General features: G+C 52.8%; 13 protein-coding genes across 13 annotated transcripts; 7 read left to right on the plus strand and 6 right to left on the minus strand.

Moving 5' to 3' along the window:
- GNI_054440 (protein kinase domain protein) lies at positions 1-1155 on the minus strand (the record flags this gene model as incomplete). Its single annotated transcript, XM_011131572.1, has 2 exons — positions 1-714; positions 1037-1155. Coding segments are annotated over 2 exons (833 nt in total), but the record flags the coding sequence as incomplete, so codon positions are not given.
- Positions 1156-1845: 690 nt separating this feature from the next.
- GNI_054450 (adenylate/guanylate cyclase) lies at positions 1846-6461 on the plus strand (the record flags this gene model as incomplete). The annotated part of the gene is made up of 2 exons (XM_011131573.1): positions 1846-4116; positions 4236-6461. The coding sequence occupies 2 exons, from the start codon at positions 1846-1848 to the stop codon at positions 6459-6461; spliced, it is 4497 nt and encodes a 1498-aa protein (XP_011129875.1).
- A 353-nt stretch (positions 6462-6814) lies between these two features.
- GNI_054460 (hypothetical protein) lies at positions 6815-7681 on the plus strand (the record flags this gene model as incomplete). The annotated part of the gene is made up of 1 exon (XM_011131574.1): positions 6815-7681. The coding sequence occupies one exon, from the start codon at positions 6815-6817 to the stop codon at positions 7679-7681; it is 867 nt and encodes a 288-aa protein (XP_011129876.1).
- A 23-nt stretch (positions 7682-7704) lies between these two features.
- On the plus strand, positions 7705-10326 carry GNI_054470 (hypothetical protein; the record flags this gene model as incomplete). The annotated part of the gene is made up of 1 exon (XM_011131575.1): positions 7705-10326. The coding sequence occupies one exon, from the start codon at positions 7705-7707 to the stop codon at positions 10324-10326; it is 2622 nt and encodes an 873-aa protein (XP_011129877.1).
- A 263-nt stretch (positions 10327-10589) lies between these two features.
- On the minus strand, positions 10590-10898 carry GNI_054480 (DNA-directed RNA polymerase subunit II; the record flags this gene model as incomplete). The annotated part of the gene is made up of 1 exon (XM_011131576.1): positions 10590-10898. The coding sequence occupies one exon, from the start codon at positions 10896-10898 to the stop codon at positions 10590-10592; it is 309 nt and encodes a 102-aa protein (XP_011129878.1).
- A 332-nt stretch (positions 10899-11230) lies between these two features.
- GNI_054490 (helicase) lies at positions 11231-13237 on the minus strand (the record flags this gene model as incomplete). The annotated part of the gene is made up of 1 exon (XM_011131577.1): positions 11231-13237. One exon carries the CDS (start codon positions 13235-13237, stop codon positions 11231-11233), a length of 2007 nt encoding a protein of 668 aa, XP_011129879.1.
- A 64-nt stretch (positions 13238-13301) lies between these two features.
- On the minus strand, positions 13302-14265 carry GNI_054500 (inositol monophosphatase; the record flags this gene model as incomplete). The annotated part of the gene is made up of 2 exons (XM_011131578.1): positions 13302-14078; positions 14182-14265. The coding sequence occupies 2 exons, from the start codon at positions 14263-14265 to the stop codon at positions 13302-13304; spliced, it is 861 nt and encodes a 286-aa protein (XP_011129880.1).
- A 233-nt stretch (positions 14266-14498) lies between these two features.
- GNI_054510 (putative transmembrane protein) lies at positions 14499-15878 on the plus strand (the record flags this gene model as incomplete). Its single annotated transcript, XM_011131579.1, has 1 exon — positions 14499-15878. The coding sequence occupies one exon, from the start codon at positions 14499-14501 to the stop codon at positions 15876-15878; it is 1380 nt and encodes a 459-aa protein (XP_011129881.1).
- A 192-nt stretch (positions 15879-16070) lies between these two features.
- On the minus strand, positions 16071-16448 carry GNI_054520 (hypothetical protein; the record flags this gene model as incomplete). The annotated part of the gene is made up of 1 exon (XM_011131580.1): positions 16071-16448. One exon carries the CDS (start codon positions 16446-16448, stop codon positions 16071-16073), a length of 378 nt encoding a protein of 125 aa, XP_011129882.1.
- A 1729-nt stretch (positions 16449-18177) lies between these two features.
- Positions 18178-18641, plus strand: GNI_054530 (putative translation initiation factor SUI1; the record flags this gene model as incomplete). Its single annotated transcript, XM_011131581.1, has 2 exons — positions 18178-18226; positions 18394-18641. The coding sequence occupies 2 exons, from the start codon at positions 18178-18180 to the stop codon at positions 18639-18641; spliced, it is 297 nt and encodes a 98-aa protein (XP_011129883.1).
- A 402-nt stretch (positions 18642-19043) lies between these two features.
- On the minus strand, positions 19044-19907 carry GNI_054540 (hypothetical protein; the record flags this gene model as incomplete). The annotated part of the gene is made up of 1 exon (XM_011131582.1): positions 19044-19907. The coding sequence occupies one exon, from the start codon at positions 19905-19907 to the stop codon at positions 19044-19046; it is 864 nt and encodes a 287-aa protein (XP_011129884.1).
- A 1571-nt stretch (positions 19908-21478) lies between these two features.
- Positions 21479-21772, plus strand: GNI_054550 (dynamin family protein; the record flags this gene model as incomplete). Its single annotated transcript, XM_011131583.1, has 1 exon — positions 21479-21772. One exon carries the CDS (start codon positions 21479-21481, stop codon positions 21770-21772), a length of 294 nt encoding a protein of 97 aa, XP_011129885.1.
- A 251-nt stretch (positions 21773-22023) lies between these two features.
- Positions 22024-22401, plus strand: GNI_054560 (hypothetical protein; the record flags this gene model as incomplete). The annotated part of the gene is made up of 1 exon (XM_011131584.1): positions 22024-22401. The coding sequence occupies one exon, from the start codon at positions 22024-22026 to the stop codon at positions 22399-22401; it is 378 nt and encodes a 125-aa protein (XP_011129886.1).
- Between the last annotated feature and the right edge of the window lie 103 nt (positions 22402-22504).

Raw genomic sequence — 22504 nt, forward strand, 5'->3', positions numbered from 1 at the left:
CATTCGCACTCGGGGGGCATTCGCACTCGGGGGGCATTCGCACTCGGGGGGCAGGACAATTTGTTGTTGAGGGAGGTTTTACTTTTAGGTGGATTCCTGCGATTGGTATTGTTGCCTGTATTCTGTGACTGCTGTTCGGTTGTTTGTGCCTGGTGTTCTTTCTGCAGGTGCTGGACCATGTTGGTTGTAAGAGGTATGACGTCTCGTGAGACGAGTACATTTTCCGGTTTGAGGTCAGTATGAATGATGTGACACCGTCGGTGCAGGTGGTCTAGTCCCACTAGCACGTGTACGGAAATCTTGCGTGCCAGATCGAATGGGATTCCTTGAAAACTGTATTGTTTGATGAGCTGGAGTAGGTTTGGTCCCATGACCTCGAACACCATGCATACATGTGTGCCATGTGGTCCTTCATGCACAAAGTAATCCACCAGGTCCACTACCCCACTTCCCGCCGGAAGCGTCGCCAGTTCCAAGGCCTTGCTCGCCGATTCCGCATAACTCGGCACACGAATCGGAGGACAGTTACTCGTCTTCAGCAACTCTATCTCGTCATGCGCCGCCTCAAAATAGTGATGCGCTGACTTCTGGAACTTGATGGCCACATATCGAGGTGCCGGCGTACGTACCTTCCAATCACTCGCCAGCCACACTGTCGAAAAGTGACCCCATCCGAGCTTCGCCTCAATTCGGTACCGGCCGTGGTACACTTCCCTACGAAAAATTAAACGTTCAATCAGCAGTATGACGATCAGGCGGAAGCCGACCAGGCGGAAGACGACCAGGGGGACGCATGGGTCAGACGACCAAGAGGGGTCAGACGACCAAGAGGGGATCAGATGACCAAAGGGGGTCAGATGACCAAGGGGGGTCAGACGACTAGGGGGGGTCAGATGACCAAAGGGGGTCAGATGACCAAGGGGGGTCAGACGACCAAGGGGGGTCAGACGACCAAGGGGGGTGAGACGACCCAGGGAGGGGTCAGATGACCAAGGGGGGTCAGACGACCAGGTATCATTAAGTTAAGGGGACTCACCCAATTTTGACGGGGTGATAACCTCCTGGTTTATAATCCCGTTGTCCTTCATCGTCGCTTTCTGTATAATCTTCACATTCCGACCTAAAGGTGTGAGTTGAATGTGCTGGCGGAATCATAACACGCGCCGGCTGAGCTTAGTAGTGAGAGCATTACGTTCTGACGTCGTCGCTGCTATCGACTGGGTCTGGTTCATCCTCTTCGTCTTCACAGTATGGAGGGGGTTCGTCCATACAGACTACAAAGCGTTGAGAATTTGAGGTGCGGTTGTGGGTCGTACTCTCGGTAGTCATCAGCAAAAATATTTAAGACGACGACTCCGGCGAGGTTTGGGACTTACGCATAAAACACCGATGCCGATCAAAAGTAAAGGGTTCACAGCAGCGGCGTGTTTGCGGACTGTGTGGTACGCATGTTCATATCAATAATGTCGCTGCATTTAACCTGCATCTGCACCTGCACCGGCACCTGCACCGGCACACGTGTGTGCGTTGACGTGTGCGCGTTAATGTGTGCGCGTTGACATGTGCGCGTAGACGTGTGCGCGTAGACGTGTGCGCGTAGACGTGTGCGCGTAGACGTGTGCGCGTTGACGTATGCGTGTGCTAAGAATACTTGACACGTCTGTGTGGGGGTGACCGCATAATAGGCGTGCCTGTACTGTATTTGTGATAGTGTTGCGGAAACAGGGATCCAAGTTGCCGGCGGACTTACCAACTTTGGGTACGGATGAGGTGCCGGAGGATGGGTTAGTTGAGAATTGGGTATGGTTGCTGAATAAGTCGGAGCGTGCCTTTAACAAGTTACACATGGGGAATGCGGGTCGGAGCGCGCCAGTGGCGGTGGTGGAGGTAAGTGAGATTGATCGATTTAGTTGCTTCGTACCTCGGGCAGTCTTGGAAGGAATCGTGGATGAGAAGATCCGATTAGCGGACGACTTTGACATCGTGGTTGACCGTTGTAGTGGAGCACTGGTATTTTGTGATGCGAGCGGCTTTACGGCTGTTACCGAAGCGTTTAATAAGCAGCCGAATGGTGCAGAGCGACTGGGCAATGTCATTAACGACTTCTTTACGAGTTTAATACAGATAATTAACTTTTGGGGCGGAGACATTATCAAGTTCGCCGGTGATGCAGTCACCATTGTTTGGGGCGTTGATGACAGCCTGAGCGACAGTATGAGCACGTACAAAATTGATCCGGTTACGGCGTGTAAATTGGCATGTCAATGTTGTCTCGATCTTCATCGAAATCTCAACGGGTTCCCCGCCGGTATTGAAGACCGTGTATTCACTCTACACATTGGAGTCGGTTATGGTCCCATAACCATCCTCCAAGTTGGCGGCACTCTCGACCGATGGGACTTCGTGGTGGCAGGACCTCCGGTGACGCAAATTAGCATCGCCGAACCTCTCGCTAGCTCAGGTGATACAGTGTTGTCACCTGAGGTCGTGGCCACACTACGCTCCAGCGCAGACGGTGGTGGAGTCATTACCGAGGAGGTACCCGATTCGGGGCAACACCACAAGCTCGTGAGTCTCGCTGGTGAAGCGACGGCGGCGCCACCGCCGTTGGAAAAAATTCGACTAGAGCACTCGTGTATTCTGTTGTTGAAAAGATTTATTCCACCTCCGATCTACAAAAGACTGAACGCGGGTTTCAACGCCTTTTCGAATGAGCTACGTCAACTTTCGGTTATATTCGTGTCCGTTAAGGGTCTGGATGTGGACACACATGTGGGCAGCATTAAGGCGAATTCCCTGATGCAGTATTGCCAGAAAAGCGCATATCTACTCGAAGGCAGCGTGAACAAGTTCTCGGTTGACGACAAGGGTGTCGTAGTTCTACTTATGTTTGGACTGCCGCCAGTTTATCATATGGACGATCCTATCCGTGCGGTGTTATGCAGTCTGCGGATTGGCGAGGGACTGAAGACACTTGGACTGGCTTGTGGTATCGGCGTGGCTACAGGACGAGTATGGGTTGGTACGGTGGGTTGTGACATCCGTAAGGAGTACACGGCGTTAGGGGACACAGTTAATCTGGCAGCGAGGCTAATGGGTAAGGCAAAGGTGGATGAGGTGTTGTGTGACCAGACGACACATCTACTGTGTTCGCACGCAATAGAGTTTGAAGAGTTGGCCCCGGTGAAGATGAAGGGTAAAGCGGACCTGGTTCCCATGTTCCGGCCGCCGGGTCGACTCAAGAAGTTCGATGAGCAGAAGTCTCTAGATCCTGCCGTCGCTTACTGGCCGGGTTGGCGACAAACGTCGGTATTGCGTCGTCTCTTCTTCCCTCCCGTCCGATTCCGCCCGTTTGTTGCCAACTTCGACCTCCCGCTGCCCGTACTTGACTACAATGGCTACGGACCCTGCTACCCTTGGGAGATCAAGGAACCCTGGCTGCCCACACTCAGGAACGCTATGGATCTAGGTGGCGTTATGGTCATCCAAGGCCGAGAAGTTCAAGGCTCCCTCGAATTGGTCGAATACCTCAAAGATCTCGCCGAAGCCAGTGGCCATCAAGTATTCATATGCAGCAACACACCAGAAGCCTCCTATCTACCCGTCGCTAACGTACCCTTACTCGCATTCCGAAAACTTTGCACCGATGTTGTCTTTCGTTGGAAAAAATCACAAATCAGAAAACAAAAAGGTTATACTGCTGTCGATGAAAAGAACTCCATCTATTCACTCACCAAGGAACTCACACATCCACTCTTCCACTGGCGACTCACTGCTATGAAAGCTGTTGTTAAAGGCCTGGTCCTCCCCCGTGAATTACCTCGTAATCAGCCTGTTGAAAAATGGAACCATCGCACTTCATATCTTGTTGCCACCGATGGACCGGCAGGAGGCTCTGGACCTGGACCTGGCTCCGTCTCCGCAGGCTCAGACAAAGGCGACCGCTCATCCTCCGTGGCCACAACCGGTGGTACCAGCAAACTGCTCAGCAGTCTCAAAAATCTCGTCCAACACTCCAGAGGCTCCTGGAACAAAGCCGCTTCCGTCACTCCCGATGTCGAACGCTCTTCCAAGGAAGAAGAACTTGTCTCTGTCGAAGACGCTTTCGGTGTCCACGTAAACCATACACCTACCTGACCTAACACACGTGCCTCCCCCCGGCCTACCTATCAGCCTCACCCTCGCTAACCCATTCACCTAACCCATTCACCTAGCCCATTCCGTCCATGCTTTAGTCTTCGGTTGTGGTGCCTGCGATTTGCTCGTTGATAAACGGGTACACGATGAACGAGCGTACGGTAATCATAGTACGTGTGAGGCAAGGTACGAGTTTGTACAGCAGTATGGATGGTGATTCCTGGAAAACATTGGCGTTATTGGCGAACATGGCGGCATTGCGTCGGCGTCGGCGTGTGGAGTTGGAATGTCAGAATTTACGTCGTTGGCGACGGCGGCACAGTTGGAGTTGTCCATGGTGTAAGGGAGTCAGTCAGCGCAGCAATGGCGAGGCGGCAAAGGCGAAGTGGACGAGTCGTTGTCGCCCGCCGGCGACAGTTTATTTCCCACCGTTTCTGTTGGTCGTGGTCTGTAGTCAGAACAACGTGCGCGAATCCTCCCGACTTTGCGCCTGGGCCCGAGAATGTGGCCTCTTTATGAACTTGGGCAAACTCTCTCGCTCCGAAACGCGCTCTTTCCTCAGCTACTACTATAAAACCAGCAAGAAAAAAATACCTGGCGAAGTCGTCGATTATGTACATCGCGTGAGTGCCGGCTACCTCAACTATGTGGCGCTGACCGCGCGCCAGCTTCTACACCATGACGCCATCGAAGCCGTACCCGTCGTCTCACACACACGCCTCGGGGCGGGTGTCACTACTTCTGCCACGACTACTGGGGGCGGCACCACGAGGCCGGGGGGTGGCATTACGGGCCCGGGAGGTGGCACTAAGGGGACGGGGGGTAGCACTACGGGGACGGGGGGTGGCACTATGGGGACGGGGGGTAGCACTACGGGGACGGGGACGGGGACGAGTGAAGAGAAGCCACCACCACGTGCGGACAGTCAGGTGTACGTGAGTGGTGCTGCGACGAGTGCACAGTTCCACGGCGAAGAGAGCGTTGCGACGACGAGCGAGGAGGACCTAGCGGACTACGACACAGTGCAGGAACGGAAGGTTGCCCGGGACGCAGCGTTGACGGAGCGGGAACGACGGATCGTGATCAGACGACGGCGTGTGTTGCCAACGTGTTGCGGCGTGTTAGTGGGCTTTAAGTTCGAAGGCAACGACGTGGCGCAGTTACGCGGGTGTGTGGTTGAACGCGACGTGACCTTTCAGGGTAACATCATCACTGGCATGGGTCACTGGATCCGTCGCGGCCCCGGTCTTCTACCCGGTACCAATGGTGTCCGGGCCGGAGGCGGTCCTGGTGCGGGGCTTGGCGGTATCCGACAAATTTCGGAGGGGGGCGGTCGCGTGACGGAGGAGGGCGACGGTACGGAGCGTGACGACGACCGCGGGGAGACGCGTGGAGAAGGAATCGAGGGTGTGCGTGGAATGGATGGGCGGAATGTGCCGAACCATTTTGGGTGTCCGGGGCCGGTGGAGTACGCAGAGAAGGAGGGGTCGTTGACTCTGCACAGTCGCATGACGGAGCGAATTTTTGGCGTACCATTTCCTGAGGATAACGACCGATTGGTGCGACTGATAGAGCCGAGTAGTAAACAGAAGCGGTTGGTAGTGACACGGGACCTGCGTTCGGTACCGTACATTGCGCAGTTGAGGGCAGCGACGATGATGTTAATTGAGGCACTAGAACCAGAGGAGCAATTGGTGGCGAAGTGTGCGTCTGTGTTCACGTTACCATTTTGTTTCTATGAACTATCTGCGATTTTCCCCAAGGCGATAACATTGCGTCGATTGGAGGCGATTGTTGAGAGCTTATTGCGTCGTGAGTTATTGGAGATTTGCGACCCACCGACGGACGCTGAGTTAGAAGAGTTGGATTTATACAGTGTTTTGAAAGCGTTTGCGAGACATCCTAGAGACGACCCGAGTTCGACGATACGTACCGATGATGAGCTAGGTTCGTCCGTTAAAGATAGCACTACCTCCGAAGGCGATTTGATTAACGAAGCACATCTCGCGGAAGAAGCTTTGTTGAGACACGCCTCTCTGTATCGTCGATCAGCCGTCGTCGTCGCCCCCACCGGCCGACCTACCGAAGACCCTGCACCCACCTCCAATCTAGCCTCTGCCAACGGCACCAGTCGACCCAGCGACACCACCGCTCTCGGCGTCCTCCGCTTCGACGACAACATCATACGACCCAAAGATAAAGACATACACACCTTTAATAAACGCGACGTACAAGGCAGCCGCAGACCCAGCGGACCCACTCCCAACCCACTCGCACCCGCAGACAGCAACAGCATCAAAAACACCACCTCCGCCTTCAAGTAAGCGCACACACACACGTGTGCGGAACACACTCTGTCTGTACAAGAACACACACGTGTGCACAAATAGACACACAAACGCTTATATGGGAACACGTGTGTTTTAGTTACGCTTCGAGTCAAGGGCCGCTGGTGAAGCGTAGGTCTCGGTTCCAAGGCGGAGAGGACAGTCACAACATCTTCAATGAGTTCGGGAGTCGTGCCCACCCGGATAGGCGCGAGAGATCTCGAGGACGTCCTTCATTCATGAAGACGGAGACGTCAGGCGCATCGCCGCCTTCGTCGGGGCCGCGGAAGCCAGGTCGTCGGAACTACTCAGGCGTAAGTGCGGAACGGGGACATCGATACCGTCAGCAAATGCCTGCATCTACGGCGAGGCTTCGGAGTGCCGTTAAAGAATATAACGCGTTGGACTCGGAACGTTCGATAATTAGTTCCCAAGCAGAGTTTGTACAAAAGACCGTGGAAAATTTACAGGGCCGTACTCTGTACGGAATAAAAACTGATGGCGTACCACTATTTTATCGATTCACCAGCACCGCCTATCAACATGTGCTGGCCGATCTGTTGACGAGCGATGAGCGTAACTTTATCGCACACCTAGCACGGATGGTCGTCTCCATGCGTAAACACTATGGACTGCCCTTCCTCGTATTACAAGTACAACTCAGAGGAGTAATTAATGAAGACAACGCCGATGATAACCTAGAAGGCAGCGATAAAAGAACAAAGACAACCACAGCAGCCATAACCGCGACAGCCAGACCCACTAAACAACGGTCAGAGTCTTCTTCCGGATCCGCTAAAGCCCAACCCGGCTCCTTACCATCCTCGGATGGAGATGTAGTCACAAAAGGAAACAGGACCGGAGGAATGGGACCTGGAGGAACACTATCTCAAATCAAATGCCCGGACCAACCTGGCCGTCTGCCTCAAACTAACCGAGCAGCCATAGAGGAGGGGTCCTGGCGTACGCCGGTTATTCAGCCAATGTCCCAGGTTACTGAGATGGACGAAGACCACATCAAGAACGACCCGCTTTCGGACCCGCTTAATGACAACCTGCTTGCAGACAACCTGCTTGCAGACAACCTGCTTGCAGACAACCTGCTTGCAGAACAGCTAACAGGAATTGCCCATCCCGTGCCCGAAGAGCCGGTAGCAGACGAGGTGTTGACCGACGAAAGTTTATCTGTGCTCATGCGGGAAGATGTGAACGGGTGAGCGGTTGGGTGCATCGTGTTTGGATGAGGTTTGGTATCTTATTTCTGATCGCACACGTGTGCGCGGTCCAGATTCAGCCAGTGCCGGGGCCTTTGGCTCCGAAAGAGACGTTGAGCATCAAGGAGAAAGCGCCGAACCAGGCGGCGGCTTTGAAGGAAATGCAGACGCGAGTGGAAAACGCGCAGGGAGTGCCCTGGTGGCGTCAGCAGTTATTCGCGGCTTTGATGCCCACGCCGGAGTTGCGGACGCGGATGGCGGAACGGCAGGCGGCGCGTTGGGCGTGGTACGGTCGACAGTGGCCGACGAACATAGCTGACCGAGGAGTGGTGCATTATCGTGCACGAGGAGGCAATTTGACGATTGCATTTGGTGTATCTGAGGACCCTCGTTTCTGGAAGCAGGGTTATTATATGATTCAGAAGGGTGCCTTTTACAAGCCTACGAATATCCGTATGATGTCAACGTATTACTCGCGCGGTACGCGCAGTCTTAAGTTGTATGCGGATATTTTCGGCAAGGCCCTGGCGGTACTGCAGCAGGGTCCAGCACTCTCGAGCACAGGTTCCATTTCCACGGCTACTCTGAGCGACTTGTTGGCCATGATGGGTGAAAATCTGGGTCGTTCTTTCGCGGAGTTAGTCGGACGCCGCAAAGGTTCGAACCGGAACCGGAACTCTTCTTACGACGAAGATGACGAGGAGGAAGAGGAGGAAGAGGAGGAAGAGGATCAGGAAGACTTCTTCGGTCCCTGGTCACGCGTACGTCCACTGCAATGGGTGGCCGAACAGGTGGTTAAAAGACAGTCGTTAAGCGCGCTCAATGCGCTCGCTGCACATACCACCTCTTTGCTAAAAATGATGCGCCTATTCGAACTGCCCGCCAAAGGCAGCCATTCACCCGTCCCACACCCCGGTTTCCTTGACCTAGTACCGTTGAACAAGCGGCTGCATGATACCCTCAGACTGGAAACGGTTGCGGTTCAATTGCGCCAGATCTCGCTCGACTTTACTGTCCCCGGACGTAAGCAGTACTACAGCTCGCTGCAGTCCATGGGTTCGGAGGCAAGACGACTGACGGAACAATATGAGAAATTATTGGGTAAGTATGGCGACCATTACGCGCCGGATTATTATCGTGGAGTGGCGCAACGGGTTTCCGGTGAAGACGAACGTTCTGCCAAACGGCTCAAGGCAACGCTCAAGGCGTTGCCGGAGAAGGTCGCGGCGGCGGGGGCGTTGCGTCCGGATGGGTTGCCGGCGACATTGCAGTTGACGTTCGGCGCGCAGCCGGTTAAGGAGTATAATTTGCGACTTGTCGGCCGCGGCAAGGGCGCGCTCACCCCGAAGTCCGATGCTTGGCGCGTTAGCCATGCCTTCCGCGAAGGACCGGAGGTGGAGATGAAGTATCGCAAGTACGAGCCGCTGATCGAATTAGCCTTCGAGAAACAGTTGGCGCGCGCGTATTTGCACTCGGCCACACAGCCCGTGCAACTGGCGGGCAGCTCGAAGCAGGGACTCGACGTGACTGCGACTTTCCGCACTCAGTTGCTCTGTTACTATGACAACCGTGTCGGTGACGCCCGCATGCTCGAATTGCTTCAAGTTGCGCTGCCTGGCGTGGACGTGCCCAAGACCGACGCCAAGGCAGCGCCGCCACCGTGGCTGTCACAGCTGGTTACGCCGTCGCTAGATGACTTGTGGGTCACTGTTGGTGCTGTCCACGACTCGTGGCAGAACGCCGATCGTGGGGTTTCACGTGTGCTGCTTGAAGCTTACTTGCGAGACCAATTAGAGCAACAGGGCCGCATGACGCTTGCGCCGTCGCAGTATGTGTCGCTCGAACGTGAGCCGCTCTGTCACGCACACAAACTGACTAACACCGTCATGCCCTTCATGTCCACCAAGGGTAAACTCAAGAGTCAGACGGGGACCAAACAGCCGGCCCAAGTAGCGCCAGGTATGGAGCTGCAGAACCGTAAAAACGGCCCGGCGGTGCCCGCGGCGCTGTATGACGCGTACGCGACCTGTCTGAACATGTTCCCTGTCGGCACAGAGGCCTTTCTATTTGGAGAGAACAAACCGGCCAATCGGAGACCATCTTTCCTTTCACGACAGCTGGACGACTGGGCAAGTGCGTTAGCATTGGAGAAAAAGGAACTGACTGGGGGCATCGTGGGGACCGTTGACAAACAGTTCTATCCTGCAGTCAACATGCAGCAAGTCGCTGAGGCGCGCTACGACCCCGCGGTTGCTCGGCGTGTCGCACAAGACCTTCAACGTCGACCGCCCGGCGTCGACGCGGCCGGACTCCGTAACGTCCAGACCGGACTACTGGCGACCGTCACCACGCCCGCGCCGATCACCGAACCCGTCACTGCTAAGACTACTCCTGGCACAGTCGCCGTCGCTGTTCCACCGGCGCCCAACCCCGCGGACTACCGCCCCGCTGACCTTGGTCGTGCACGCACAGGTGGCGCCCCCTTCTTCTACGCTTACAGTCACTGCGCCCAAGACGGCCAGTGGACCCGTGTCGTCCGCATCAGCCAAGACGACTTCAACGGAAAGACCTGTCCCGGCCCTGCCGCCGCCGTCGCAGTCCGCGACCCACTTAACAAGACAGACCCCTCCGACTTCCGCAACCTCTGACTGAGAGTGATGGATCGACGCGATTAAACTAACCGGGGAGGAACTGGTCGTCCAGTGGAGAGACTGCCTGGGGGGAAGGGCGGCCACCCACACGGCAGCCGACACAGATGAGTTGGGCTTAGAATCGAGATTGCTCTTCTTCAGCAGTTCTTTTCTCGTGGGCTGCAAAACAATAAATGTGTACATTGAATGTTAAAACGGGCGTGACGTGGGCGGTTGGAGAGGGAGGGGCTGGCTCGTCGGCCAGGTGGCTGGTTGAGTGGTTAGAGAGGAAGGAGATGGGCTGGCTCGGCCAGGTGGCTGGTTGAGTGGTTAGAGAGGAGAGGGGCTGGCTCGGCCAGGCGGTTGGCTGTGTGAGGTGTGTGTTGGATGGACGCCGTACGGTTATACATGAGCAAACGCTCTATAATGTCGACATGACCGAGCAGCATTCTTTTGCAGCAGTATCTTTCGCAGCCGACGCGTTGTAATGCTTCTCCTTCAGACACACCTTCGTTCAAAAGCGCCACGTAGGGCTCCCACTTGTTGGCGATGGGTTTGTTGCATGAGAAGCATCTGATGGGGATAATCATAATCTACCTATTATTTTGCCCCGAGAGGGATGAATAATTTCTTGCCCGGACCGGGTCGTTGGGTCGGACGGGCTTCTGTTTTGGACGGGCTTGGTTTAAGCTGCGTGGGCTAAGGGGGACAGTCCAGTACATTCATGTGCTGGAGCCGTTTAAGACGTCTAAGTTCGTCGCACATTGCAGGAAAAAATAAATGATTTGGGCAGACCGCCTTGGGTAGTCTTCGCCGCAAGTGGCCTGCACAGTAGTGGGAATTAAACCGGCGCAACAATACAAGGATGTGAAAGAGATGTAAGTTGAATGTGAAATATAAGTTATGACCATCTAATTGGTAGTTAAGATCTTCTTTGTTTCCCTCCCTTCTTAATCGTTTTGCTTGGTTTAATAATAGCTCTGCCGGGTTTCGATTTCAGTTTTTTGGTAGTCTCCGTAATGGGTCGCACATTCTGGACCTTGCTCCGTATCTTTTTAAGCGTGTTGATTTTTTCTTCATGAATCCACACACGTTTCCTTTTAACATCAGCGTTTCGAACGTCTTTGTTATTTTGAACATCGAGATCTAGTTGATGTGCTGCTTTCTTGGTTTTGGCCTCTAAGACTTTCATCTCTTTCTGAAGTTTATCCAGCTTGAGTTGTTTCTGGACAGCGGGCCGCTTCTTTATAAGGAGCGATATATAGGATTCTAGAGTCGTTAAGTTGTGGTGTTCCACCTTGGTGAATTTTTCGGCAGTCTTGCATTTTACACTTTTGAATATCGCTTTAAGTGCAGATCGCTCTCTCTCATGGTCGTATATAGTTATGGCGCGGCCCTTGCTACCACCTCGACCCGTTCGTCCGATGCGATGCAGATACTTCACGTCGGTCTCAGGCGTCTCCGCGTTAATTACCAACTCCAAATTGTCCAAGTCGATACCTCTTGCAAGCAAGTCTGTGCAGAACAACACGGTAATCTCACCGTCCTGGAACTGCTTCAACGTCCGGACACGTTCCCAATGTTCCAAATCCGAATGCATCTCGTTGAACGCAGGCATACAAGACAGCTCTTTCATCATCACCGACGCCTTCCGAGCATTCACCTTGCTATTGAAAAAAACCAGTATTCGACGAAGCCCCTTCACATTCACCTCTTCATCGAGGACCTTCGCTAACAAACTTAGTCGCACCAGCCACGCATTCACACCAGCCGGATTGCCTGCACCCTTCGCATCTGACTTGGACCTCAACACACCTGTCTTCAACACACCTGTCTTCAACACACCAGCCTTCAACGCACCAGACTTAACCCTCTTCTGAGCGCTGACCTTCGACTTGGGAGACTCCTCCAAGTCATCCAGGTCAATCACGCCCTTGGTCTTTGGCATAGCAGTGGTGGTAGCGGTCTCCATCGCCACGTCGCCGGTGGCGTCTTCGCCGGTGGCGTCTTCGCCGGTGGTGATGTCCTCCGTGATCGCCATAGGTCGACCAGCGGCAGCATTCCCGGTAGTCATGGAGAAGGAGTAGAACTCGTTTCTAATTCTGGCCGCCTGAGTAGCCCGCAAGCTGGTCATGTTCTTGGGTACTCGGACGGGGTTGGTCTGGCCCATAGTACTGAGTTCTTCTGCCTGACTGTTGAGTGTGGCGCTGAAGAGCAAGGTTTGGTGGTTCTTGTTAAGTCGCTTCATGATTTCGAGACAGACATGCTTGAACCCCAGGTCAATGAGCTTATCGGCCTCGTCGAATACAACAATGTCCAGCAAATCCAAGTGCACTCCTGCGCTATTAAGCAGCAGGTCCAGACACCGGCCCGGAGTAGCTACAACTATGTCCGGGCAACTGCGCATCTGCCACTCCTGACCATCCACACTGGCGCCGCCGCAAAGCAGGCAAGAGGTTACGGGTAGGTATTTACAAAACTGTCGACATACACCATGGCACTGAGCAGCCAACTCTCGCGTTGGAAGCATTACCAGGACCTTGGTCATGCTGTGCTTGTTGCCTACGATGCGGCCATCCGCAAGCAGCCGTCGACCGCGAATCAAGTTTGAGCGACTCAGCCTCTCAATACACGGCAAAAGAAACGCGCCTGTCTTTCCACTTCCCGTCTGCGCCATTCCCAACACGTCCTTGCCCGCCAGCGCCAACGGAATAGCGTCCTTTTGCACGGGTGTTGGGTGCGCATACTCCATGTCCCGCAATGCGCGCAAGAGAGGCTTACATAACCCGAGAGTGGACCACTCTACACTCGTCCGCATCTCCTTCCCCAGCTTCAATTTTACGGGCGCATACGTGTATTCTGAGTACTTGGCCTTCTCTTCTGCCTCGAGAGCCTCTTGCGCCTGCCAAGTATCAGCCTTCTCTGGCATTGGAATATAAATTGCCCCGCTCTCTGCATTATGCACACACGTGTGTTTGTCAACATCTTTAGCCCTAAAATTCCGAGATATCAAGCGGACTCGGCAGCAAGTTGCTGCTAAGAAGCTCTGCTATCTCATTAGTGTTGGCGACAATAACTTCCCTATTGCCAAGATCAAAATCCCTCCCGAAACCTTTAATGAATCCGCCAGCTTCTTCGACAATGATTTTCCCGGCCGCGAAGTCCCATTCATGAGGTCCTATTTCAGCGAACGCATCCAGCCTGCCGCATGCGACATAACACATGTCGACAGAGCAGGCGCCAGTTCTCCGGATGTCTTGGGCGTTCTCTAAGAGCCATTCGGTATTTTGGTATATCACGTTTCTTAGTTGACTTAGGCGCTTAACAGTTTCGTCATTTTCACCTTTGGTTTGTTTAAGAGTACGCAGCTTCTTCAGAAATCCGACATGGAAGCCTGTAGAAACAATACATTCCTGTAGTACTTGACGCTTGGTAACACTGATCTGCTTTCCGTTCAAGAAGGAGCCTTTCCCTCGTTCAGCTGAAAACATTTCGTCCCGGCATGGCACATAGATGACTCCAATGACCGGGACTTTCCTCTCGCAATAAGCAATAGAAACGCTATGCAGAGGGAACGTGTGCACAAAATTTGAGGTGCCATCTATAGGATCCACAACCCAGGTTGGGTCATCCGTCAACTCCTCATGAGTCGTCTCCTCACCGAAAAACTTGTGGTCAGGGAACGCCGTGCTAATGGCTGACCGAATCATTTTCTCAACCTTCACATCGCTCTCGGTTACAAGGTCAGAGATTGACATCTTTTCACTCACCTACAAAGCACGCACATGTGTGGCACACGAGCAGATATTCCACCCGCATACGTTTTGCACGTAGCGAAACAAACCGGGCAACATACACAGAGGTCAGTCTTACATGCTTGGCTCTTGTGCCATCTTCTCTAATGACATCACCAACCTTGCGAGCAAGGGTCTCTATCCACGTGCGCTCAACCATCATTTTTTTAAATGCTTTCAAAGGAAATCCTCACTCACGAGACTTGGAGGTATGGTGCGTTGCACGCCTTGTGAGAAACAAGGGGCTTGAAAACGCGTTTCAGGAAGGAAGGAAAGGAGATGGTCGCCATCTCTCGATGGTCGCCATCTCTCGATGGTCCGTCCCCGTCCGATGGTCCGTTAAAACCGTCCCCATCCGTTCGGTAGTGGTGGTCTCATGAAGGCAGCGTTTGGGACATGAAAACTGGATGCGGTGTTGCAGAGGTTGAACTTATTATCAATTATGACGGAACAGATTCTCACCGTGAGGCCTTATCCCGTGTCGGCCGTTTGGTGACACCATTGATTGCAAAGACCGAGGAATTGTCTGAAACGGGTGCTATCACTTTTGGATTTAATTTCTTCGGTGATCGTGTGGACCCAGGAAAATGGGCTTACGATATGTTTAATCAAACATGTCATATGCCGATCATACCTCCGATTACTATATCGAATAGAATACCTGTGGGAAACAACAATGGGCGGGCGAGAATACCTGTGGGTGGTGGTGATCCAAGCTTGGCGGAAGACAATATGCTGGGAGACAATATCTTGTCAAGAATTGAAGACGCGGTCGCATCTTTCTCACCAATTCCAGGAGGCATATTTGATCCCGCTGAAGACAGCTTAGGCAGCTTGTACAGTGTTCTGAAATCTCGTGTCAAAATTAACGACGACATGAGATCGGACAAAAGTCGTCTGGGACTGCTAATTGTTGTTACCGTTACCGATAATAAAGCCCACTACGCTGAGGACCACACCTTGCCGAACCAAGGGGCATTACCTTTCCCGCAATGGGACGGGGAATTGACCTGTGAACTTGGTTATTCATACGTCCCGATTTCGGAGTTACAAAAATTAGCTACACAGAAATTCGCTTCCAACCAAGCCGCTTCCAACCAAGCCGCTTCCAACCAAGCCGCTTCCACACCTCAAAAGCCACCAACTAAGAAGCGACCTACCCCGAACTTAACACACCTCTCGGCCCTTGCTCCAGTTGCCTTAACATATACGGTTCCGGAGTACGTCCCGTGGTGGTCGTGGACCTATGAACGAATTGGATTTGAACATTTCTACGTGGCCTCGAGCTTGCCCAGTATATTAAGCAAGCTGGACGAAATCGCTTGTTCTGTGCAGCCCGCAACACAAAACACACAGGAGCCCGATGGTGTGCGAAATGGTGTGCGAAAGGACACACATCGTTGGGACAACGGTGGTTGGGAGGAGAGAGCGACGGCTTGGGAACAAGAAAAACCGGCTACCGACGCCGTTATCGAGGTTTTGACCACCAGTTACCCCGTGCCAGCTGGTTGGCGCAGCGGACCGAAGCGTCTCTCCTCCCCTGCTTGGATTATTCCGTCGCGGTTGAATTCTCACCCAACATTCTGGTTCCGGAGTCTCACCGTCCTTGCTCTTATCGCAATCTTCATCGCAGGCTGGACTTTGACCCACTGCCGGAAACCCCTCCAAAATATGGCGCGTCCCACAACCACCGCCGTCTCCATGGCCCCTGCAGAAACCCTCAACAGCGACTTGCGGGACGAAGTAGCAACAATTAATTCGGAACAGTACATTTAGCGATCGGTTCTACCATGTCGTTTGGAGCACTCCCCCCCCTGCACACACGTGCGCGCGCCTTTCGGTCCGGAGATCGGTCCAGCTCGGCCTCTGCCGCGTGTTTGTATCCGTGTGCCGCGTGTTTGTATCCGTTTGCCGCGTTCATGCGCGAATTGAATGGAAAGATGTCGCCGTCCGCTGCGATGCTTTTTCTTATCTTGACCTTAACACCAGAGGCGAGAACCTCTTGTACCGCGTAGCAATTGCACACCGTGCCGGGAGGGAGTAGCGTTGGTAGAATTCGACGGTGTGAGCCTTGATGGTTGCCACCAAGATGAGAGCGCCGTACAACACATGGCTGGTGGGCACAGCTGCGTCAGCATCAATCGCAGGTCGGGTCTCCCACGGCGTATTTTCCCATGACGCATACCACTGGCTTGGGAACGAGCTGGTGAACCAGTTAGAGACAAATGGCGGGATCTTCGACTCTAGTAAGCTGACAACCTCTTGAGCAATGGCAGAAGACGACCGGGGATAGTACGCCGGTTCGCTCTTTTCGGCGCTGGTAAGGTAGGCGCACAAGTGGCCCATTAACGATAACGTCTGCAGTGTCCAGAAGAATCGGGGAGGGGCCCTGGGGACGATTCTATAGACCCGGTTCACGGCTCGGCCATCTCCAATAAACATGCCGTCGATTGCCAAAAAGTAGAGTCGGTCAAAGATCATCGCCTGTAACAAATGCTTGGCTCTCACTCCTTCACAAAAGTTCAGCGCCCAATAGAAAGGAAGCGCGTGTAAATACAAATCGCCGATTCGGACGCCAATGGACAATGGGGTACGCGGACTAAACAAGATACACGTAAGGAGCAGGGCAAGATTGAGATGTAGGGCTAGGAAGGGATGCGGACAAGACGCGGGGCAAGAGAGAACAACTTACGCCCAGGGAAACTTCGGGATCCATATATTCAGTATTTTCTGCCAAGCGGACTGATCTAGGAGCTGAACTCCATACCAGCCCAACATAAGCCCTACACCGCTGACGTAAAAGAGCTGCATGACGTCATCGCTCTTAAGCAAATACCCCTGCAAGCCCGTAAATAGCCATGCAGACGTAAAAGACGGCCCAGGCGGAACTGCCAGACGCGCTATTGTTAGCACCCACAAGCAAGCACACGCAAGGACTAGCCAGCTCTCATCCATTTACACCCTTAGCGTGTTCGATTCCGGTATGCACACGAAATTGCGCTGTTCAGAAACTCAATTCCCACGGGCACTGTAACCGCTCTGAGGCACCACAACTCCTTCGTGAGCCTGTCGCCGACTTGAGTAACACTTTGAAGGGCGGGGTCGGGTGGGTAGAGTATTGCTCCAGGCAGAGTATTGTTCTAACTAGCTAATTACTCCTTCAAGTTTTGGCAAAAGCAGAAAAAAGTATGGTGGACGAGTCCACAGATTCGTCCAAATCTGTTCCGTCCCAAAGGAATACAGTTCCAGTCGGTATTTTTCGGACAGTGGAATACTTCTTCAGAAGGTAGTGGAACTGGAGCGTAAGGTACACAACCTGTTCGTCACTGGCCGTAATACCGACTTGTGGTGCTCCCAGTGTCGGCGGCGTCGGCGTCGGCGAAGGAGGCACGTCTGCAGGGCTGCCGCCTTTCAGGATCCAAAACTTGGCAAGCACATTTCGAAGAGCCAGTGACTGGCGTTCAATCGCCTCGGCGAACTGCTGGACCAGTTCCAACGAGCCCATTTCCAACACGTCCTCCAAGCACCGATCCATCCCCAATTCTTCATCAGCGGTTTCATCTAGTGCTGGAGGCGAGGACACTGCGAGGTCGTGACCTTTTTTTTCTGCATCGTTTATATCGTCCAACGATTCCCCGTGTTTTTTATGACCTAGGACTAAATTTTCATCGAAAACAGAACGCCACAAATACCGAATAAATTCGATGCTTTTGGGTGAACATAATTCGTCAGGTGGTGCTGACGGACAAGTGCTCCGGACGTGTGATCTTATTCTCACATCCTCCAGGTTTGTCAGTCTCTCAAAAATTGTTATCGGAGACTCATTCCATTTGTTCCAAGGCTTCTTCACAGCTTCCGCCGCCACGACCTCGGCTTCAGCCGCCGTCGCGACTACTGGCGATGCCGACATGAGAGGTGGTGGATCTTTGCGAATCGGCAGTCGCCGGCCCCTTCTGGACGAGCTTGGCAAGTCTACCTCATCTGGCTGGTGTTTCGCTGCGTTCCTCAGGTGATGTCGCCGAGTAGTGACCATCTGCACACGCGTGTGCTCATGGCGCTTTTTTAATTTTTACTCATGGAAGAGTCAAGAAACAACGGCGAAGTTGCTTCTCAATACATTGTCCGTAAGTACAGCTTCGTGTCTCATCTCGGAGAGGCTTCACCAGCTCAGTTTGATGTCAGTTGGGGGGATTTACGCCACCCACCACATGCTGACGGCAACACACGCTGCCGACTCGTTGCCGATATGGTTTCTCGTGTGGGGGCCTGTATTTTAGTGACTGTTCTTCAGATATCCGTGTTCAACAGCGTAATGGTCGCAAATCTTTGACCACCGTTCAGGGTTTGGACCCCAGATTTGATGCTAAGAAAATCGTACGCGCTATGCAAAAGAGATTCAACTGTAACGGTACGGTCGTTGTTGATTCTGAGCTCGGTCCAATTCTTCAACTGCAAGGTGACCAGAGGCAGAATGTTCAGGAGTTCCTGTTGGGTGAGTACATTGTAACTGAAAATGAGTTGAGGATTCATGGTGCCTAAAGAAATTGGATTCCTTTGCGGTTTCGGTCAGTCATTGAACTGGAAGATGAGGTCCGACCAGGAAGCAGGCGCTTGTCCTTTTTGCCACCTCGCGGTCACCAAGTTCAAGGAGGTGATGGGCATGTCGTGAGAGGTCTTTGACAGAACAACCAACTCCAAAGTGAGAAGTATTTGGACTTCAAAAAAAGAAATATTTGCCTTGATGCACGAAGAGGGCACACCGATCCTTTTGGCATTTCCATAAACACACAAAAGTTATCTCCATAAACACAAAAGTTGTGGAGTTGGTTGTTGATGTCAAAATATTCGACACTTTATCTATATAAGTGATGTTCCGAGGGGGTTGATTGAACACGTTCTTGTGAGGTTGAACACCTCTTGTGAGGAGGTTGATTATGCCAGTTACGCCAATTTCTTGTTGGCATTACGCCTGTTTTCAGAAACTACGAAGGCCTCGATAGTCTTCCCGTTCTCGATTAGATATTCGACTTGTGGCGGCAGGCCCTGGACGGGATCTTTAAGATCTAGCAGACCGCAAATTTGTCTACGATCGGATGGCAGCACAGTGTTCATTCGTGAGGCATTTTGCAAGACAAGTCTGCGCGCATTGTCTCTGATGGCAATCATTTGATTGGTCGCGTTAACGTGATTAACCTGCGCCACCAACAACTCTCTGTTTGCTACGACCTCGTGACTGCTCTCTCCGTTGTCCGCTGTATGCTGGGTGGCCCAGACATCCAATGGCTTAGGCTGAATGCTCGATTTACAAGAGGCGATAAGCTCACTGGCTTTTGCCGCCAATGATGCATCAGCTTGAAAGTCCTCTTTGTCAAGCAACTCTCGTATTTCCGAAGCTAACTCAGTCATGCGTCCATAATCAGTACGGTCCCCACCACCGGGCTGGGCTGCTTTCTGACTTGCGTGCTGTCGAATAGTGTTTTGGGCAGCCTGCTTCTCTGACTGATATGCCTGATACATGATGTCCAGAACCTTCAAGCGACCCATTACCTCTACATCGTCGATCTCCATCGGCCGCAAGCGCTTCACAACCGCGTTCCACCGTATCAGCTCTTTTCGAAGCCCCTCCACATCCACTCCCTCGTGACGACCGGTTAACGCAGCGCAGATGTCTTGGATCGAAAAAGATGTCGGCGTCTCATGCTCGTAAAGACTTGGGCAACGAACATCGTCAAACAGGCTAACAGCCATCAACCAAACCAGATCCTTGTGGACGACGCCGCGTATAGATGTCCTACAAGTCCTCATAATTAATAATAAAATTAATCAAAATTTCAACCCTGGAAAATGCCGATAATGGATGTCGAAAACGCCATTGACTCCGAGAAATTCTGTAAGATTCGTGACCCAACCGGATCGCGGAGCGAGACACACGCGTGTGCACCCGACATCGCTAGACCCGACATCGCTAGACCCGACATCGCTAGACCCGACGTCGCTAGACCCGATGTCTCAGATGAGTCGGCCCTCAGTGATCAGTATAGCCGGATGTGGGTGGCCCATAAGGGGCGAATTTTTATTTTGCGCCTTCGAGTCACTCCCACCCGTAATTCACTCGGGGGTCACTCGGGGCGCTTTGGGTGTACGTCAGAACAGGGTCTCGACGTAGCGGAGATCTTGGGGAAGAGATCTTGGGGAAGGTCTATTTTCTGTCGCGGGTGGTTGCGTCCATACCGGACATGGGGTTGAATCATAAAACGGAGCCTGAGTTGGAAGATAACTTCCCAGTGGCGAGTATATGTAGGAGATGCCGCAGAACCTGGAGGATGATCGAAGAATAAAATGCGCCACCGCGTTGCATTCCGTCATTCGCTACCGCGTTGCATTCCGTCATTCCCCTGTCAATTGGAATGAATCCGTCCCTATTTGAATACGTCCCCACATCCAAGGCAGGTGCTCCACATCGCATGGTGCCGATCATGATGGTCATCTACAGAAGGCTGGCGCTGGCGGGTCCCTGCTTCATGAGTCATTCGCTCCTGGGTTTGTTTTGAATGTTTGCGGACACAGAAGGGGCGGAAATGTTGTGCGGTCATTGAAAAGAAAGAAAATCATGCACCCTGGAGTTGGCTTTCGTGGCAGGGGGTGTAGCCTAGGCTGCCAGCCAGTGAGGTTCTGTGGATCAGCAAACCCTTTTGCTGTGTCATAAGATTGGGAGAGATAGCGGAGGTATATTTTTGGTGGTGCGCTGTTGGGTAATGCGCTTTCATTCAGGTTCGTGAGTTGGCTGGTTGAGGTGAAAAACATTTCCGGTAATGGATTTATATCACACACACATCGGGCGAGAGAAACCTCGGCGAGAGAAACCTCGGCGAGAGAAACCTCAGTGAGAGAAACAGTCGCAAGTCCTGGGGTGCTAAAAAGTGTCGTTACAACAGCAATCAGACTTCTTCCACCTGAGAGCTGCACGACGGTAGCTGCGCTTGTCAGCCCCATCATAGAGTACGAAAGAATTCTGGTCAAGGTTGTGACCCAGCCAGCCAGCCACTCTAGGGTTTCGCATGCACCTGGGCCAGAACGGAACAGATGCTAACAGCCTGTGCGAGGTTCTCTTGGTTGGGTGATTGTCGAAAAATCGTGGTACAAATAATCATAAATATAGTTCATGGCTTCCTCACCTAACCAAGTCTGCTTCAACGCCTAGTCAGCGAATGAAGTCTACCAGATAGCCTCGTATGTGCTGTCAGCAATCGGTCGCTCGAGCGAGATGCCGCGTACCGTGGTACTCGGTCAGCAGTTGATGGGGAAGACTACATTATTGGGTTCCCATCGACTGCTGACCGATACTGGGGGCACCCTTGGGGTTTTGCTCAAGTCAAATGGCAACAAAACAGCCCATTGAGATCTCGATGAGTCCTTCCGCAGACGGCAAGGTGAGTGTTCGAGGAGTGAAGGATCATGTGACCGAGAGACCCACTCGCGATTTGGATATTGACGAGCTGCTGAAGTTCATGAAGGAGCGTATGGACTCGATACAGGGGGTAGTGGCAGATGAGTTGCACGTGGAAATTAGAGCCCCTAACTGTGTCCATATGGCGGTGGTCGATTTACCAGGTGTTCAATTAAGTAATGAAAGGACCAAGGAAATTACTAAACGCATAGTTCGGGATTAAACACAAAACACTACTGGAAACGAAGAGGGGTCACAGGGAATCGTTTGGCACACAGGTTGTTCGGGGATAATTATGAATTCAGCTATCCTGCTGATTTCTGGACGGAGGCCCTCGACCACATGAAGGAAGCCGTTGACTACCGATGGGACCGGGAATGGAAGACCATTGTATGTGCAAAAAATCGCGACACAGAGGGCGTCAAGTTTTTTGTACGGCAGCAGGTACAGCCTCTACCGCATCCTGGTTGCACGATGTCAGAAAGGCAGCTGGTTCGGATGAACATCGTCGGAGAAGCCATGACTCTCGGCACGGTCGTGGAAGAACAACTTGAGAAGGTGGAGGAGGACGGGGTTGATCCTAAGATGGTTGTAGATGGTCCTACTCTTACCAAGGAACATAAGTATGTCAGGATTGCAGTTATCCAGCCACATGAGGGCGCCAACTTGGAGAGCGCAGACGTCGAAAAACAGCTCCAAGAAGACAACGGCTCCAAGTGTAGGGCTTTGCCCTACAGGGAGAGGAGATCAGGCCAGAAACATTCGGGTGGGCAAATACACCCGGTCGGCAGCGCTGGTGGCAGAAATAGATTGGACAGACACGCCGAGTTGCGGGGGAAATCCAAGTTGTGATGCCGATATTTTATATCAGGTCGTTGGCGATCCCGGAATCGGGCGGAATCCTGGCGTGGCTTCTGACCGAGTTGCCCGGCTGGTTCAATGTACTGCAGCTTGT

Source organism: Gregarina niphandrodes, assembly GCF_000223845.1.
Source record: "Gregarina niphandrodes unplaced genomic scaffold scaffold00008, whole genome shotgun sequence".
Taxonomy (NCBI): Eukaryota; Apicomplexa; class Conoidasida; order Eugregarinorida; family Gregarinidae; genus Gregarina; species Gregarina niphandrodes.